A 20,539-nucleotide genomic window follows, 5' to 3' on the forward strand; every position below is an offset into this window, starting at 1 on the left:
CGAGCCAAAGGGAATGGCTTTTTCAACACTGCTTTAGAGACTGAAAGCCTGTTTTGTGTTTCTGGCGTGATCAAGTCAAAGCAAGGAAAAGGCTGTTCACTCTGAGCACTCAGCCTGACTTGGCGGCACTAACGCTCTGAATGCTCATGCTCTGTGGAGGTTCCCTATGCAGACCCCAGGGATTTCCAGACTTACCAAACCACATGGATCCAATGACTGTTTTTAATTTGGTCTGCACACACAATGAAACATCATGGAAATAAATTGGTGCAATATTTTCAACTTTGTAAAAGTTTATATATGCCCTTTTATCAGCTGGTTATTGCCCTTTTCTTCACCTGAAAGAACGCTCAAGAGTTTTGTCTCTTGCTTCCTAGGCGATGAAAGAAAGGTTGGTGGCAACATTTAATGGCTGCTAGCAATCTACACGACTGATAAGCACCTGTGATGGATGGCAAACCCTATCGCCGTGTTGCATACACACAGACACCTTATGTAATTAGGCTGAGAAACTGGACTTCCATGAAAGTTGACTTTGAAATGCCCAGTATCACACCGAAATAAAACCTTTCAAAAAGTTGCAGGAAAAAAAAAATGCTATAGTTTGTGCCAAAATTTTTTCTTATTTACACATGCTGAACGCTGTTCTGCTACATTGTATGGCAAGACTTCCTCAGAATACAACAGATCCTTCTCTGGAACTTAAAACTGGCTTTTTTCCAGGCCGTTTCAGAACTTGCCCGCAGGTGGACATCTTTATTCAGTATTCCCACTGAAAACTGTAATTAGGACTATCTTTAAAGTAGGTCATATTATCTTATCTATTCTTGTGCAGATTTTATTTTTCAAAGAAAGATACTAGGTTACACACAGCAGTCTACTTGAAGTTTGCATCCAATGACCGTGACAAAAAAAAACTCAGGTGGGACACGCTGCAAAACTGGTTACGTGGAAGAAGTGGGCGCAAGAACTCTGCCGAATACAACTTTCCTCAGTTTCAGGCACATATAAAAGGGAAGGCCAGTGCCTGTAGTGCAAAAAAGGGTATAGAAGCATGAAGGCTTTTTCTAGTAGCTCTCTATCAATCCAGTGGCCCATTAAATACCTTTGATCAAACTAAGAATCAATCTGAACACACTTAAACCATCTCCCTTTCCACACACGTTTTAATTCTTTATTTTCTTGCATATACATAAACGACAACACGGAGATCAAGACGTGGGAAATGGGGATCTGGTTTGGTTGTCTGTATTTCAGTATTTCTAAAATACTTACGTTTGGAACTCACAGATATGTTCTTTTTTAATGAAATGCCTTGGAGGTTAAATATGGGAAGCATGACTTTTCTAACTCTAACAAAGATAATTTTACAGGAGCATTCAAAAATACTCAGACTGAATTGTCTTGCGTTTAAGATACTGTAACCTATTCCTCAAATTTGGAAGAGCTTTCTGGTGAGTAGCAGCCAGGTAGGCTCCTGAAACAGAGATCACTGTTCTGGGTAACGAAGCTTGGGTTGAGGCCGTCAGTGTTACAAAGGACCCTGCAGCACTGAAATATGAACTGACAAACAAACACAACTACTTAAACTCATACTAGATTTTCAAGTATTTTCTTTCCATTAGTGTAACCATGAAACAAAGCCAGGCTGAATTAAAAAAGATAAATAAATAATAAAAATACAGTTGATTCTACAAAGTAAGAAACGTATACAGTGTCTGTATCAGAAGTTAAGCAGTATACCTTGCTGATCGCTCCCTGAGTGTTTTATAATACAATTTCAAGATAGAGATATAATAATATATTTCACCCTAAAGTTTTAAACAAGAAATAGTGGCATGACCTAATTAGATATAACCGTTATCAGCAGTGTGTTTAAGAAGAATATTCTGGTAATTTAAAAACATATTTTCTCATTTATTTTCTGTTCTTTACTCTGGGCTCCTAAAAATCTCTTTATGCCTAAAAATAAAGTATTCTCTACAGATTTCATCTCTTTCAATTTGGCAAACACTGAACACAGCAGAAATTAACGTGGCTCCTCTGTACAACTTCAACATATGCTGCACTTTATCAAACCAAAACATTTCTTTATATAATATCATTAAAATAATGCCAAAGTAGTCCTCCCCTGAATAACTACTTAAGGAGTTAAAAAATAAAAATGCCTTATGCTGTACAAGTAGGATCTAGTGCAGCTTTTCAATCGCTATCATCCTAGAATCTTTGCACTTCTTTAGGAAGAAACACACAAAAGTTATTCTATTCCAGTCAAATGAATGTACATAACTGTTTTTAAAAGAAAATATCAACATCCCACTATCAACATAAACACAATCCTTTCATAGAACATATGTGTTGCCATATTTTAAGAACAGAAACCTGTGTTTGTAGTAGTGTCCATCTATGTAAGTAATTTATTGTTTTAATACTTGTAAGACTTCCCATTTTAACATAGCTTTTTTTCCTCTGACACATAAAGGAGCGGCAAAGTACCTAGCACTTCACAAAAAAACATGCTTTCTGCTCTCCAGTTTGATTAAATCAAACAACTGAACAAAATTTGATAAGAAGGGGTAAGACTTGGATTGTTCCCATGTAATTTAAAGGAGGCAGAATAACTTAATTTACAGGAGAATAACCTGAATGTTTTGAGGTTATCAATTTATCATAAAGCACAAGAAATAGGAGCTTAGAGGTGTCATTTTCCTCCTTTTTCTCTTTTTCTTAATATATTTTATCATATATTTATTCTTACCTTTTTAAAGACAGTAATACAAAAAGATTTAGACTTTAATACCTTAATAAATTTTATATAGCACCCCCTGAGAGAACGCAACAGTGCTTTTCAGAGTAAACTGGAGAACAATTTGAAAGAGAGATTCCAAACTTCTGAAGGAAAGAACAAGGTTTAAATGGAAAACAGAACTACATGCAGTTCTACCACTTAAATCATGTATATTTTGCATCATGCGCACAAACACGTTGTCGGTGTTATGGAAGAACAGTACCTGTGCACAATCCAGCTTCAAAAGCAGGTCCACCCTCTTTGACTTGTTTAACAAATATGGTATCCATTGGCTCCAGTCTATTTCTTTGTTTGCCTGAGGAAGAAAGAAAGAATATTTCTTAAAGCATTTAATTACACTGCATTACAATGTTTTTACTTTAAGAATTATTTTGAAATGTAATCCTGCCATGGTCATCATTACATTAAATACTCAAGTTCAATTTGGGGTGAGGGAAGGAAGAGAGACTAGGAGTCCTAGAGACAGCATTTCATTTGGCTGCACTAAAGATCTTTTAGATGTCTGGGGAAAAAAGAAGAGGGAGAGAGGTGGTGAGAGAGATGTATCGCAAACTTAAACTTGCAAATATGGCCCAGTAAGTGATTTTTTTCAGGTTCGTTTTATCAGCTCATTGCTACTTCATCCTCATGCTGATGCCTACACTATCCAGTAAGAATTACCCCTTCCTCTTCTAGATTGTTATCTGGCATAGGATGTAAAGGCAGACAAACTGAGTAAGAATTAGTAGCGCAAATCTTTTCTTAGAAGAAAAAACATAACCTTGATTCATAGTCCTCATGGAACTGTAACACTGATATTCTAATGGCATTTTTCAGGTGCTCCAAGATGAAGTCTGAAGTTTTCTTGAAGATTTATCAAAATTCAAAAAGCAATGTATAATTCAAAGTAAATTACGTCTGCACATGCTGTATGTATCCGTATATACACAACCTAAACACAGAAGTTAATCTACAGTAGTTAGAAACCATAACACTTTTTTTCTTCTCACTTTCTCAGTATACACTTTATCTCTACACTTCCAGAAACACAGGTACCTTATGCTTTTACATGCATGCCACCAAATCTAAGTAATTCTTAATTGACATAGCCACTGCTTCCAAATATCTAGGGGAGGGGCAGAGGCAGGGGGGTCGGCCAAAGGGGGCAGTGCAGTAAGAAACAAAATATAACAAAACCCAGAACAAACAAATAAACAAAAACCCTAATACAAACAAAACTGCAACAAAAAACCCTCCAGAGTTACACTGCAGGCTAAAATGCAGTGACGCTGATCTGAGCTACATGTACATAGCTGGAATAAGTTTACGGCTTCTACACAGCTTCACGAGTGTGATTTTTTTATGCCAGTGAACCAAAATAAAAAAAACACCCAAGACCAAAAAACACAAACAACCCACCCAAAAATAAAACTTGAAACTTTATTTCCAGTCTGCCAGAAGACTGCACAGAAATTAATTTGTTCTACAGTGTTCTTGGTCTCTCCAGAAACCCCTGTCCTACATGGTGCAAAACATGAGCACTCACAGAAACAGCGGCAGAACCTCAAAGGTTACAGCCAGACAGGCTGTATGTTAGGGTATGTATGTATGCTATGGTGCCAGTGCTAGCTTTAACAGCCTCGGTCCCTCCCAAATCCTATCGCAAATTACTACCCTTGGACCATGCTCTCAGCTGGGAAGCACCACCCTTTGGAGGACACACAACAAGCCCCAGGCTGAGGAATGGACGTGCGTTGAAAATAAGCTGGGTCTGGACTCCAGCTTACCAGGAAACCTTGGCATAGCGGAGGGGGCGGTATGAACTGCAGAAAAAGCAGGAACAGCAGGAGGGAATAAATGGATTGCTTAAAACTGGCAGTGCTGATAAGAGAAACACTCCTTGAAACTGGAGTATTAGGTTCTAATCGCTTCTTCAGTGACTCATCTTTGACTTAGGGACAAACGGCACTGCTTTTGGAAGTACTTTTGCAACAGCTTTAAATATCCCACCTGGCCATGTTTACTAAGCCACAGCATTATTTATTGAATATAATAAATAAGGTGTGCCCATTACCCCTTTTTTGGTTCAGTTTCCATATGGGAAAAAGCTCATTATTTGAAGAATTTTAATAAATTGCACAAAACTACACTTCCCTCTGACCGATTCGCATATTTCAAATGCAAGTTTTAGCCTAATGCCTTTATTCTGCAGACCCTCGGTGTCCTGCCATTTTACCACAAAACAGTTGCACAAAATGGCTTACTCATGTGGCTCTAAATGGCCTTCTCAAAATAACTCCAAATTGGTAGAAAATAATCAAAAAGTTGATTTGATAGAATCGGATAACTACTATATACAAAGCAACTGAATTATAAATCAAGAAACTCCAGCTGGCAGGCAGCTCAGTCCCCAAATACTTTAAAATTTGATTAGTGGGACACAGCTACAAGACATACAAAATGCTCTTTGTGAGCCAAAGCTATTATCTGTCATTTTTAATCTGCTGATTTAAATAGACACTGAACACATGATGGGTCTCGTCCTTTAAGGGGCAGTAACGTTTCAGCAAGTTTAGACAAGTTCCAAGAATAATTTACCCAGATGCCGTGAACAAAAGGTTGCTTCAGCCACTTACAAGGGTGAAGTTAAAGCATGACCTTTGATAGGACCCCCAAACATCCCTCCCAGTGTTGTCGCTTTATCTTTTACTGAAGAAATTTACAATCCCAAAAGTGACAAGAAAAGTTAAAATAATGGCGCTCCCATGGCACATTTCATTTATAACACCTAATATCTGATACTTATAACCCAACACCAAGGGCCTACCACAGCTTCCTTTATAAAATGCTCAAAAGAGGTCAAAGGAGGCAATTATCTTGCTATGTTCAGTGCTGGTATGGCCTCACCTTGAGTGCTGTGCACAGTTCTGGGCCCCACAATTTAAGAAGGATGTTAAGGTACTCAAATGCATCCAGAGGAGGGCAACAAAACCGATGAAAGGGCTGTCCTATGAGGAGCGGCTAAGGGCTGTGGGCTTGTCTAGTTTGAAGAAAAGGAGGCTGAGGGGCAACCTCATTACTCTCTACAGCTTCCTGAGAAGGGGAAGTGGAGAGGGAGATGCCGAGCCCTCCTCCCTGAGATCCAGTGATAGAACACGTGGGAATGGTTCAAAGCTGTGCTAGGGGAGGTTTAGACTGGACGACTACCTGAAAGGAGGTTGTAGCTGTCCTGGTCCCAGTGGGGATAGGGTTAATTGTCACAAGGAGCTGGGACTGGACACAGCCCAGCTGGCTGACCCAAACTAGCCAAAGGGGTATCCCATACCAGGTGAGCGACGTGTGAGCGACGCCCAGTCTATAAGCCAGGGAGCTGGCCAGGGGAGGGGCAGGAATTGCTGCTTGGAGCAGGCTGGGGGCTTCCCGAGTTCGGTCGGTCAGCACTGGTACATTAATCATGTTTTGAATATTCTATCCATATTGAATATTTGATCTGTACTGGGACCAGTGCTGTTCAACATCTTCATCAATGACACAGACAGTGGGATCAAGTGCACCCTCAGCAAGTTTGCCGAAAACACTAAGCTGAGTGGTACAGTCAATGTGCCAGAGGGACAGGATGCCATCCAGAGGGACCCGAACGAGCTAGAGAGGTGGGCCCAAACAAACCTTATGAAGTTCAACAAGGCCAAGTGCAAGGTCCTACACTTGGGTCGGGACAATCCTCATTATCAATACAGGCTGGGGGATAATGTGATAGAGAGCAACCCTGCAGAAAAGGACTTGGGGGTACTGGTGGATGAAAAGCTGGACACGAGCCGACAACGCGCGATGGCCAATCGCATCCTGGGATGCATCAAAAGAAGTGTGGCCAGTAGATCCAGAGAGGTGATTCTCCTCCTCTACTCGTGAGACCCCATCTGGAGTGCTGTGTACAGCTCTGGAGCCCTCAGCACAAGAAGGACATGGACCTGTTGGAGCAGGTCCAGAGGAGGGCCACGAAGATGATCCAAGGGCTGGAGCACCTCTCGTATGAAGACAGGCTGAGAGAGCTGGGGATGTTCAGCCTAGAGAAGAAAAGGCTCCGGGGAGACCTCATAGCAGCCTTCCAGGAGTACTTGAAGGGGGCCTACAGGAAAGCTGGGAAGGGGCTGTTTGCAAGGGCACATAGCGACAGGACGAGGGGCAACGGTTTTAAACTAGAGCAGGGTAGGTTTAGATTAGACATTAGGAAGTATTTCTTTACAATGAGGGTGGTGAGACACTGGAACTGGTTGCCCAGAGAGGTGGTGGAGGCCCCATCCCTGGAGACATTCAAGGCCAGGCTTGACGAGGCCCTGAGCAACCTGATCTAGTTGAAGAAGTTCCTGCTTACTGCAGGGGGGTTGGACTAGATGACCTTTAAAGGTCCCTTCCAACCCAACAGATTCTATGATTCTACTCCTTTATTAGTACTGTTGTTGTTGTTTGCCTCTCTTCTCTGCTGTGCTGTTAAATTGAGTTTATCTCAACCCACAAGTTTTGCCTTTTTCTTCTGATTCTGTCCCCATCCCAGCTGAGGAGGGGTGTGTGAGCAACAGCCGTGTGGTTCTGTGTTGCTGGCTGGGGCTAAACCAGGACAGTTGTGAGGTGGGTGTTGGTCTCTTCTCCCAAGTAACAAGCGATCGGACAAGAGGAAATGGCCTCAGGTTGTGCCAGGGGAGGTTCAGGTTGGGTATTAGGAAAAAATTTTCTTCACTGAAAGGGCTGTCAAGCATTGGAACAGGATGCCTGGAGAAGTGGTTGAGTCACCATCCCTGGAGATATTTAAAATACAATGTGGTGCTTTGGAACATGGTTTCGTGCTGGACTTGGCAGTGTTAGGATTCCGGTTGGACTCTATGATCTTAAAGGTCTTTTCTAAGCTGAATGATTCTATGATTAGGAAGCATTTCTTTACTGAGATGGTGGTCAAACATTGGAACAGGCTTCCTAGAGAAGTGGTTGATGCCCCAAGCCTGTCAGTGTTTAAGAGGTATTTGGACAATGCCCACAACAACATGCTTTAACTTTTGGTCAGCCCTGAAGTAGTCAGGCATTTGGACTAGATGATCGTTGTAGGTCCCTTCAACTGAAATATTCTATTCACCAGTGCTTTTCCAGTGCTCATTACTGCATGCTCCTTTGCCTCCTCCTTCCTTCTCCATACTTTTGTTAACAACTTTATAATTAAGCATTAAGTTGCAGACCACCAGCAAATAAGACAATTTCTCCCACATCTTCGTCTGCAAGTTAAAACCAAAACATCACACATACAAAGAACAGGTGAAAGTGTGAGCTGCCAGGAACACACCTGGAAGGAAGAAGTGCAGATGGACAGCACAACTTTACTTCATTTCTCCACAAACGTAGATATAAACAGAGATGCAGTCTTACGTAAGGGCAATAAAAGAAACAGAAGCATATAAAGTTGCTGAATACACAAGTTAGCTGACCAGAAACTGAAAAACAGTCCGTGAAGTTGTCCTTTCCTTTATCAGTCTTGTGAGCACACAAAAAAATCTCCAGCATGAGTAAATGGCCACCAGTCAGGATAAATTAAAACTCAAGTTATTGTCCAGTCCATTTATTAATGGAGTAACTAAAATATTCTTTGCAGTGCAACCACTCCCCTTAAGTGATGCTATTCAAATGAAAATGTAACTTTAGAGAAGGCAAACTGATGTCTGAACTTTTACTTCAGAGATTCCGTATCATCAGAAGTAAGGAAACAAAAATGAATCACCAAGTATATAGAAGGCTCAAGGCAAAAATTCATTGGCTTAAACAAGGATAGTAGGGAATCAGGAGAGCCTTTATAATGAAGTCCTTAGTCTAAACAACCAAAGTAGTTTGAAGAAGCAAAAACACCTGTAGCCAAATGTAAGAAATACAGAAAAGCAGCTTATTACAAGGTTTTTCCTAGCCAACATGTACGTTTTTCATAACTGTATGAAAATCTTCTAATTAGTCATCAATTTTCAACCAAAAAATATTAATTGCTATCTTCAATAACCAGTGAGATCAAAGTAGAATCTACAGAATGAAGACAGTAGTATCTTGTTTCAACCGTTGTTCAAATTAACGTCAAATGAAATTAAAGACTTTCTTCATAATACATATATTTATCATCATTTATTATCTAACCATTATACTACCTGGATCTACCAGCTGAGACTATAAGTCATTATCCACCTTCACAGCCTGACAAGGGAAAGTAAGTTCCCCATTGTAGAGTATACAAGGAAGCTTTCCTGACAAATGTTTGAGATGCCAGAAGTCCAGAGGGGAGTACGATGCACTAGCACAGCCATCTGACTTGCAAAATAATAAAATTACAATATGCTCTTTCTCCCTGATAAAGGGAATAATAAAAAAAAACAAACCAAACACTTTTAAAAAGAACTGTAGAATTAAGAGCTGTTAACATTTATAATTGACTTATACTTGGGGAGGGGGTCACATACAGCAAAACTTCTTCTAACTCCCCTGAAACTTGACATAGAAATTAATTTTATCCAGGTGCCAATTCTATCTTAATCCCATAAAATGATAGTTTGGAATACAGCTGCTACAAGGAACATAACTAGTTTACATCAAATGTGGTAACCTTGAGTTAGTTTTTAAGCTACACTTTGCAGACCAGACAGTATTACTATACTGCTCTGTGATTCATTTGGCAAACAAAATGACATGTCAGAAGTTACATTATCAAATCTACCAACACACTACAAGATAGCAAGAACCACATCACTTCTCTGTAGTCATTAACCTTCCGATATAAAACAGAGTCAGACAGAAACATCCGAGTCATAAAGACTACATAAAGGACACCTCTGACAAAGAACTTTTACATTTTGAAAAAAAAAAACCAAACAAAACAAAACCCCCCACACCAAAGCACTACTGCTGACTAGCTCTTCCCTTCTTTTTGACCTGCAGAACACAAACCTGCAAGTGTTTTGGGACACAGTATAATACATACTTTCTTACAAAGTCTCTCCTAAGAATCTGCTGCTTAAAAACATGCCATTTCTCCTCTTTCTAGAGGGGAAAAAAAAAAAAAAAATCTTTTGCTCAGGGCAGCTGAACTGTGCTTAAAAGTCCTTGTAACACAGGAACTGAACAAAGGCTACAGAGTTTTGTTAACATTCTGGAGAATATTTTTACTCCCAGCCTTATGCTCAGTAGACAGCAAGGGGTCTTTCATTTTTATACTAAAGAATCACCGGCCCCATGAAACACCTCAAATTATTAAGGCAGGGTCTTACGTACATCTTTCTCTGACCCAAGAGGGAAGAACATTCCTCTTGAACATGAAGATCTACAATTATGCTTTTGGATATCCAACGCGTTCACACTCCGCTGGTTCAACAATGCCAAGTGGCACCGATTCTTGGGATGCCTTTCAGGCAAAGGGAGGAGAAATATCTACTGCTACAGCAGGGACAAACATTTCTAAATGATTACTGAATCAAAAACCAGCTAATCATTTCCCAAGCTACTCTAAAAGAGACTGCTAAAAGTACAGCAGAACTTACACTTATTAACAGAGATTTCATTTAGTTAACTATAAATCACAAAACTGTCAGGATTGCATTTAACTGAGAGAGTCCAACTAAAGACAATTCTGGATTTTACAATCTGCAAACTGAATTTCATACATAGTAAACATTTCTCCACTAGCAATCCATTGCAGAAAAGGAGCCCAAAGGTCCCAGCCCAGCCTCGACAGAGCTTATTTCACCCACTGTAAAGCCCAAATTAATCCAACTAAAAAACACCAAGCAAAACACAATGCCAAGGATAAGCTTCTAAAAGAGGATGATACAAATAAAATAGCACTGTTGAGTCACTTATAAGAGAAACACCTGGCATTCCACTCTGTGATACAGGAAAAATACATTCTGTTATTACTCAAAGCACCTCTGGCATTTTGATTAGGCAACTCAAAGATGGTATTTCTTTTTGTGCTTACCCTTCTCTTAAACCGTTTGACTAATGCAACCTCAACTCTGTCTTCATGGGGGAGGGGAGAAGGAGAGAAAATGATCTGGCATTGTTATGGAAAACATGTAACACAGTTCCAACTTCAGTACAAACTCTCAAAAACCATGTTTTCCCATAACACTCTTTGCCAATATTGTGACTTTTTTTTCCAATTCTCTCAAATCTAAAATTAAGCCTTTTCAAGTTTAAAATTTAACCTATGATTAAACAGTCTAGAGGATTTACTTCAGTTTTTAGATGAGCACAGAGCTGTTCAATTTATACCTACTGCAGTGAACCTACAGACTCTCCTCTAAATCCATGGGAATTACATTTACACAGCTCTTAGTGTTTTTATAGAATCATAGAATAGAATCACAGAATGGTTTGGGTTGGAAGGGACCTTAAAGATCATGTAGTTCCAACCCCCCTGCCATGGGCAGGGACACCTCCCACCAGACCAGGCTGCTCAAAGCCCCATCCAGCCTGGCCTTGAACACTTCCAGGGATGGGGCATCCACAGCTTCTCTGGGCAACCTCTTCCAGTGCCTCACCACCCTCAGAGTAAAGAATTTCTTCCTGATATCCACTCTAAATTTCCCCTCTTTCAGTTTGAAACCGTTACCCCTTGTCCTATCATTACACTGCCTGATAAAGAATCCCTCCCCATCCTTCCTGTAGGCCCCCTTTAGGTACTGAAAGGCTGCTATAAGGTCACCCCGGAGCCTTCTCCAGGCTGAACAAGCCCAACTCTCTCAGCCTGTCTTCATAGGAGAGGTGCTCCAGCCCTCTGACCATCTTCGTGGCCCTCCTCTGGACCCGCTCCAACAGGTCCATGTCTTTCTTGTGCTGTGGACTCCAGAGCTGGTCGCAGTACTCCAGGTGGGGTCTCACCAGAGCAAAGTAGAGGGGCAGAATCACCTCCCTCAACCTGCTGGCCACGCTTCTTTTGATGCGGCCCAGGATGCAGTTGGCTTTCTGGGCTGCAAGTGCGCATTGCCTGCTCATATTGAGCTTCTTGTCCACCAGCACCCTCAAGTCCTTCTCCTCAGGGCTGCTCTTAATCCATTCTCTGCCCAACCTGTATCTGTGCCTGGGATTGCCATGACCCAGGTGCAGGACCTTGAACTTGGCCTGGTTGAACTTCATGAGGTTCACAGGGGCCCGCCTCTCAAGCCTGTCAAGGTCCCTCTGGATGGCATCCCTTCCCTCCAGTGAGTCAACCGTGCCACACAGCTTGGTGCCGTCAACTTTTAATAAAAAGTCAAAAATGATTTGAACTCAACAGTAATCACTGAGAAACACTATACATGTGTGAAGTTGGAAGGCCACTCTGCTGGATGTTCTGGGTGTACTTTATAGGAACAAGAAATCATCAGGCTCTGGTCTCTGGAAAACTAAATGACTCCTCTTTTGGCATTCTCAACATTTAGTGTTGGATTAAAAATCCATAAAAAGGACAATTTACTGTGGCACTATCCTAAAGCATTAGTGTTATATACCTCTTGTCTTTTACTCCTATTCTGCTATCATATAACTTAGACTGTATCATCCCAGCAATCTGTGACTTTCCAAGTATTTGCTTTAATGTTCATTCTCTTTTTCCTTATCTACCTTGTTCCCATCATCACAGGCACAATTAGTTTATTTCATAACAGACTAAGCCAATAGGTGATGATGTTAGAAAATTAAATCTTGGGAGAACACAAACGACATTACACAAATCAACAGAATAAAAGAAATAAAACATCAAAAACTTGAGGAATTAAGTAAGCAGCAGAAAGGAATAAAAAGGTTCTCCGGCTTTTTTTCCACCCTTCACCCAAAGGTTCTACATCAAACCAAACTTGCACAGAGCTGAAGGACCTCAAGTAATAAATTGGAATGATTTAGCCTGGACAACTGAAGGGTAGAAACTTTAATCCACAGTTAGGCACATAAAAAAATAAATAGCCTGGTGATCACAATTTAAAAATGTAGACATCTCAGTGAAAACAGATATCTGAAGTCTCATTAGAAACTGCACACTCAATCTTTACTGAAAAGGACACTGAGCAATATACCTATCTTGCCCTTCATTTTTATGGGAAGATAAGCTGCTACTTGCTATAGATACTTCTACATAGACACAGAAGATAAAGTAGAAAAGCAAGAACATCATGTTAAAAAATATGATACTGGGTTTCCAGGCGCTGTATGAAACTTAAATTACCTTAGTTCTCACCAAAAAAAAATGAAATTCCTTTCAGACTATTTCTATATGCTTATCACTGTTCATTTTAATCATGATCCCCAAGCCAGACATTTTTGAAGAAAAACATGTTTTAGGACAAGATACAAGAAACAACCAACCCATTTAATATGTACCGCACTTGTATTTTAACAACTACAGCTTTGAGGATTCTTTGAAGGACAACAACATATTCACCATATTAAGTGCACAATGAAATGGCATGGATACAGCATGGCGATGGAGAGGGTTTTCTCCAGCACCACTTACCATGTGTTGACAGGGCAAGTTTTTAATATAAAATATTACTATTTTTAATAGGCATAGGTATTTTTCGGCTTGTCTCCAAATATTCCTACAATGCCCTTCTGAGAGAGTTCTGCCTGTGTGATACCTCTTAAATAAAATTTTTAAATAGCATAACTCCAGAAAACAGGAATAATACTGACAGTGTGCCATCCTCAAAACAGATAAAAAAATACTCCAAGTTAATACAGGCTGGTCAGTATAACAGAAATTCTCAAGAAAACAGCAGACACTGATACAAGTTTCCAGTCAGTGATGGAGGAACCTACTGAGAAAGGTCTGCACCTTCTGATAAACTGCATCTGCTAGAAAAGCATTTTAATACCCTAGCTTAAGGTCACGACTTGGAGCAGAAAAAGTAGGAAAGAACAGAAATCTTTCAAATAATAACTACAAAATATTTAGGGTAAATCTGCTGTGATGCCCCTCCAGCAGATGGGGGACTTTAGCACCATTATAGGGGCCAGGACCTGCACATGTGAAGCTTCCACCAGCTGTCTGAAGAAAGCCTCATCTACTTCTTCCCTGATCAGGTGGTCTGTAGCAGACCCCCATGAAAACATGCGTCTGCCTGCAAATCCTGACCATAAACTCTAAGCCGGCCCATCCATCCCAAGCCAGAGCTCCAGACATCCTCACTGCTCTCTTACAACTTTACAACAAGGGCAACTCAAACTCTATGCTCTCCCAAGCCTGTCCTTCCCAAAGTGCCTGTACCCGTCCACTGCGGTACTCTAGCCCACTCCTGTGACCCTAATGAGATCACAGCCCTGCAACTGCATGCAGACTTCCAGTTCCTCCTGCTTATTCCCCATACTGCATGCATGAGTACACAGGGGCTTCAGAGAGGTCCTCAAGAAAGGCATGAGAGCTCTCCCCATCACACTGTCCTGTAGACATTCCCTTACTTATGTGCACACACTTGAGGTGGTCCCCTTCTGTCCCAACTGTTGACCATGAGGTGCTTCCTGTCCACAGCACCCTAACCCCTTTGCTTGACAATCTGATCCACCGCTTCCTCACTTGCTTCTTGGCCATCATCTCCTTCCTGTGTCATTCCTAGTTTAGAGCGCTCCCGGACAAATTTGCATTACCTTTTATTCTAAATGCTTTGAAATCTTACTGCTTACCAAAAGCAAAATTAATGCAAGCCAGGAGCATGATCAAAATACATACTTAAAAAGTTGCACTAAAATTCTATACTAGAACATAAAAACATATGAAAATACTTCTTTCACTGTTAGAATACCTCAAACACGGTACACGCCTTTATCTTCTGCCCTCTAGACTTAATTAGGCACTCAGCTCCTTTAAAAAAATATTCAAGTGCTTTCAATAAAAGGCAATAATAACAGAGACGCTTTACTCTACACTCATCTACTCAAATCTGTAAATGCTGAACCTGACAAAAATTTCAACTTTTAGAGGTAAATTTAACCTGTGAAAAGTGCAAAGCAGAAAGTGCGGGTAATTAGAAATCTTCAAAATCAATAAAAAAAAAAATGACAGTTTTGCACTGGCACACACTGCTTCACAAAAATGAAAAGCTTAGTATTTGAGAGAGGAAAGCTCAAGTGAATTAAGTGACTTATCTACAGACTTCAAAAGGAAAATGTTTATCATTAAGATATTTTGATTGTTAATTAAGACACAGATTCTGAGGCAAATTTTCCAATCAAGTTTGAAGGAAAATACATGCCATTTGCCACTAGATGGCTCCTCTGTACGACACGCACGCAGCCTGCCCAGCAACATGCTCTTCCTCAAGCTGGTGAAGCCACTGGTGCTTTCAGCAAGGGACCCCCCAGCCAGCAGCCAGGCACAGGCTCCAAAGCGGCTCGGCCTAATTTTCCAATGTTAATTACTTTAAGAATCCTTGTGATAATCCTTCACAGAATTTCTGACATACCTGCTTTAGCTAAATTAACGTTATGTTTATGAACATGAAAAATGAGATACGCTTTTCATGATTTTCTCCTCACAAGCTACCTATTCACCTCATAGGGGAACAGGAACAACTAGTAGCAATGTTAAGTAAGAAATCATTTCATCCCCCCACCTCCCAAGATCATACTAAATGCTGGAGAAAAATGTCTTACACACTTTGTCCCATTTTGTTATTTTAAAAGGTATAATACACAGAACTGGCGGGTTAAGTTCTACTGACACCCACATCCTCCACCTCACAGTCATCTCTTCCCTTTCCAGAAGGAGTACAAGTCCAACCTCCTCTCCTGCCAATGAGAATACTGTTATCTTTCCACAGCACTTTGTGCCCTTTGATCTGTATTTCAAGGCATACAATGTACTACGTTGCTATAAATAAGCAATAGTTGAGCTATGATTCATAGTTTAAGTAGCTACACAAAAATTTCCAGAAAGTAATCTTGCTCCCACCTGCACAGGTCGCACAGCGAACCAAATAAACGTTTGTTTACTGCTGTTCCTCTACTGAAAAACAGATCTCAGATAACATTTTACACAAACAGACCCCCATTTGCCTCTTCAGCTGATCCAGTTCTCCCTATGACAAGAAGAGTACTGCAGAACTTTTCTCTGGACCACAAGGGGTATCTTCCATGCTGGTTTGGCCCAGAGGGTTGACTCCTTTCCCTTCCCAAAGGAATTAGACATTTCTTTTTGATGCCAAAACAGATAAAGGAGGTCGCAAATCTGGGGGGTGATGAGGAATTTCACTGTTTAACAAGCAGGTAAGGACAGCTGAGTAAGACTAGGAAGATGAAATGGATTAATTCATCTGCTTCCAAGAGAAAAGCAAGTAAGTTCAATTAAGTTCATACTTCCTAGAACGCTTCTAATATATCACAACTACACAAAAAGCCAGAAACAAGAGTTCAGACATGTTCTCTGTCTTCCAACTAAATGAAATTTTAAAAAGTACATTGAAACTGGGTACCATTCTCTGCTACAGTGTCAAGCAAACTGTAAACCACCAGCAAAACAAGAACTGACCCCGCACTGTCTCTGAGCAAAGGTACCACCTTTGAACAAGCCTGTCCTCAACAAGTGGCACTGCTTTGCCAGATGAAGCACAAGCTGAAGCCCTGCACATCACATTTGCGATGCAGCTAATCCCACCTCCTCTGCTTACCTTACCATCATGACAGATTGGGAAAAAAAAAGAAAGTGGGACTGGGCTCTCAACCTGAAAACCCAGTTTCCTTACCCAAATCAACACGTTTTTCACCCTTCTAAGGAAACAACAAGATATCAGCAAAAAGGGAAACGTGGACAAGAAAATAGCTAAATACCAAAGAGAAATTAAAATTAACTGGGACTGATGATAGCACCAATTAATAAAAAATAAGTAACTGATGAATTAAGAAAGAGAGTAGACATAGGCAATGTGAGAGGGAGAAAGCTATGAAGATGGAGGGGAACTTAAAGGCATAACTTAGGAAAAAGTCATTTTTCCATCCCTCCTAAATCAAGTGTGAGAATTTTATTCACACATCTTATCTGACATTATTGAAGTATGCTTCATGTATCTCTTAAAACATACATGAGATTACCAAAACTGATGAAATAAGTTAGATCAGTTCTGTTAAATACTGAAGAAAGCATCCCAAAGCTAACAGGAATAACCTTCTTTATCTTCTGTTTTTAAAACCATTGTATACCACTTTTGTGGATAATTTTTACCATCACTACTAACATTAGGTTTATATACTTACAGTTGCTTTTACTAGAGTAAGTTTGCAAGAAAACTCAAATTTCATACTGGCTGCTCTTAGACACGCTGCATGGCACTTTTTTTTTTTAAATACATGTATATAAATATATCCAGGAGACTCAACCCTTTACAGTAGTACTTTGCACAAGTAACTGTGGGTCTTACATGCAGATCAAATTAAGAGTGTGAAACTTTGGCACTAAAAAGGTAACAAAGCCGGTTTCTTCTCTTCTTATCATACATATGGCAAGGTGACATACACGGCAAGGTGACAGAAGCAATACAGGACATATTTTAAATTAACTTAGTGGCCACGCAAACACCTACACTAAATAAGTGAAGCCAAAAGACAGATACTTTCTTTGTTTTGCTCCTCCAATGCCATGAAATTCAATGAGCCTGATGGTCATACTGAAGTTTTGAAATTTTACATTTCAAACTCTTAGGTAGCCATTGAAGTGTATTACTAAGTTGAAGAGAAATGGTCAACATATTGGATCTGGGAAAGAATAAAAATAAGACATACCTTGTCTATTCCCATTCTCTTCATCCTAAGGAAAAAGAAAGAGTACATATTAAAAATTCAGTAAGTGAAAAAAAAGGCATAGGCATCTATAAGCTATGAAGACTTGAAGTGAATTTATAAGATATAGTGCATTCTGATCTCTCATACTTTTTCACAAATATTCAACTTTACAGAATTAAGGCTTTCATTCTAAGAATGTAGTGTAATACCTGTTTTTAAAAAACAACAACAACTAAGCACAGTTCCATGAAACATCCCCACAGAAAAAACATGAACAGCATTATCTGAAAATAAATGTACCAAAACGCCCCGAAACACTGCCATGAAGCCTAATACTGTACTGTGTGTGTTTTTGCAAGCATCTTTTCACCCTGAAAGCCAGGCAGGAGAGGTTATACTTCAATCACCTAAGGATTCAAAGCTAGATAATATGCAAGAGATACAAAATATTTTCTAAGTAAGCTCTAAATATGCTTCTTGAAATTAGAAACATCATTTATTTTGCCTTCAGTACTACTACCTAGAGAGAAAAAAAAAAAAAACCACACCCTATCTCAAACACTATTTAGTAACAACCTCTAAGATTCTCCTGCTCATTGCACTATATATACACAGCTTGTAACTACCAGGTATCACTGACAGTCCTAAAAAAAAAAAAAAAAAAAAAAAGAAATCACACAACTGGAATGTTGTGTGGGAGAGAGAATGGCATGCTTTGCTTAAAATAGAAAATGATTACTTAAGTTACTTTCTTGTCATTTTTTTAAAATGAATGAAAGGCTTTTGAAAGATCATGGCTAAATCTCCTCTACAAAATTCTACCCTTTGAAAAGCACAATTCTTTGAATAGGGAAATAGGTGCTTTCTTTCTGAAATGTAACTTTATGGAGTAATAAACGTTCAACCTAAATACAATTTCTTAGACTAATATGTATTATTTGGGAAGTATTTCTAACAATTCACCTCAGCTAATTAAAACAGCTTTGTCCTCAAGGAAAGGAGGAGGGAGATTATCAAAGAAATAATTATCACCTGTGTATTCCCTCCTATTTTTAAATGGATTCATTCAAAATTTCTAGGTCTTTTGCATTTAAAGACAAATCACTCTCTTTTTCATATTAAATATTTTCAAAGCAATTGCACACTGATCCGAGAAAACTATTCAAGAGAGGAAGACTTGAAGAAAGAGAGGGAGCGAGACCTGGATATGAACACTATATAATGATAAGGATGCGACAAGTCTCTCTTAGGTGCAATATATTTCTTGTGAGATAAACAAGAGTTCTGCTGGAGCTTTGTAAGATACTATAGAAAGATAACTTTAAGGAAGAAAAGTAACCAACAAAAGAAACCCCAAAACCACAAAACACTGAGTTAACAGAATTCTGTTACTCATTCTACTTTTAAAAAGCCACGACAATTTCATTACCACCCAAAAGCGGAAAACATTATACTCTTAAGTTGGACAGTCTCATCTGCTCTATACTTTGGCAAAAATACCACACTAGTAAGACAAGTACTGTTAAAATTTATCATCAGCAAAGAATTAGACAAGGCTAACATCTGCACATCTCTGGTTTCCACCCAATCTGTTAAGTGAAAAAACATCTTTAGGACTTTGAATATTAGAGCTTATAGTCTGGAAAATACGAGTCACAGGTAGGGGTGTCTACCTGGTTTGATGCTATAAAACAAAAAAAATATGGAAGTGACAAGTTAGCTAATATAGAATTGCCATCATTTATGAGATACTGCAGCGAGTTTGTCAGTTTGTCACCGGGTATGCAAAGCTCTGTTATAAAAGACAGCTGCAAAACATTAGTTTGTCATGGTATCAAGCCAATGAGCTCAGGCCTTTAAAAATAGAATGCTTTATAACACAAATGTTTTGGAATTAACTTTCTCTCCCACATTTACCTCTTACGCATTGCAAGATGTTAGTACGTGCGGCTTCCATACCTAAAGAGGTGGTTTTCTTTTATCAATTACTTGCTTCTCAGACTGATTGAACTTGGAGAACAAACTTCACATGCAGAAAAATCATGCTGCTGACTAATAAATCTTAATAAATATCTGATGTTAAAAGTGTAATTTAACAGAGGTTTTTTGCAATGCTAGCTTAAGAAATCCTCTATACGCTCCTTATTCACTTTAAGGGAAAGGAGGCATGGAAAACAAGGAGGATACATAATGGGTCATTCCTAATGTGCAGCCATTCCCGGTTTGGTGTGTGGCCCCACACAACCACAGCCAAGTACTTCTGCCAAAATGAAATGTGTTAAACCACAATCTCAGGTTCCAAGATCATCTTTCATGTCATCCTTCACACAAGGCTGTTCCTCCCCCACAGACCTACCAATCAACACTTTCTTCCATAACTTCTCTCTATCATAATGTTATTAATTAACTAATTTATAAATAATTACAATGAGAAAGAGTCCGTTAATTTGTCGTTAAATAGCCGGTTTGTGCAGGAACCATGAAAAGATACTAGAATTTAGTACAATATCCTGAATTTGACCTAGACCTGCAGTATTACGTACACATTAAATGTTAAAATTAAACGAATTAAATATGCTATAAAAATACATATAATATAGTAAAACCATAAATAATATAATTTTAAAATAACATACTGGTACTCAGTATTAAAATATGCAGAGATACTTCCCTGAATTAATTATAACCAACGACATTCAATCATTTTAATGACAGCAAGCAAGGCCTTTTTTCCAGTCAGATGTAAACGTAAATGAAGAAAAAGCTTTGTGGATGCCCCTCATACAGAGTTATGCAGAGAGAGTCACTATCACCTTGTCACTGAGGTATCAAGTTTTATTCTTGCAACTCACCCTGCTTATTCAGGTGTTACACATCTAACTGAGGTGGCCCACAGCGCCAGTTAAAGCACTGGTCTAGCTGTCTCACCAGGAATTGTAGTTTCACGTTGACGAGAGTGGAAGTCTATGAAAAGCAGACATCAGCTTTGTA

The 20,539-nt window shown here is 39.5% G+C and overlaps 1 protein-coding gene across 2 annotated transcripts in view; it reads right to left on the minus strand.

The window, feature by feature from the left end:
- ARHGAP21 (Rho GTPase activating protein 21) overlaps positions 1-20,539 on the minus strand; it is a 94,262-nt gene that overhangs the window by 47,608 nt on the left and 26,115 nt on the right. For both annotated transcript variants that reach the window (XM_054191055.1, XM_054191056.1), the window contains exons 3-4: positions 17,549-17,573; positions 3,012-3,104 (exon numbers count right to left, since the gene is read on the minus strand). In XM_054191055.1, the coding sequence (XP_054047030.1) occupies positions 3,012-3,104; positions 17,549-17,573 (118 nt within the window). The remainder of the gene's footprint in view (positions 1-3,011; positions 3,105-17,548; positions 17,574-20,539) is intronic.

Source organism: Rissa tridactyla, chromosome 2 (genome assembly GCF_028500815.1).
Source record: "Rissa tridactyla isolate bRisTri1 chromosome 2, bRisTri1.patW.cur.20221130, whole genome shotgun sequence".
Classification (NCBI taxonomy): Eukaryota; Metazoa; Chordata; class Aves; order Charadriiformes; family Laridae; genus Rissa; species Rissa tridactyla.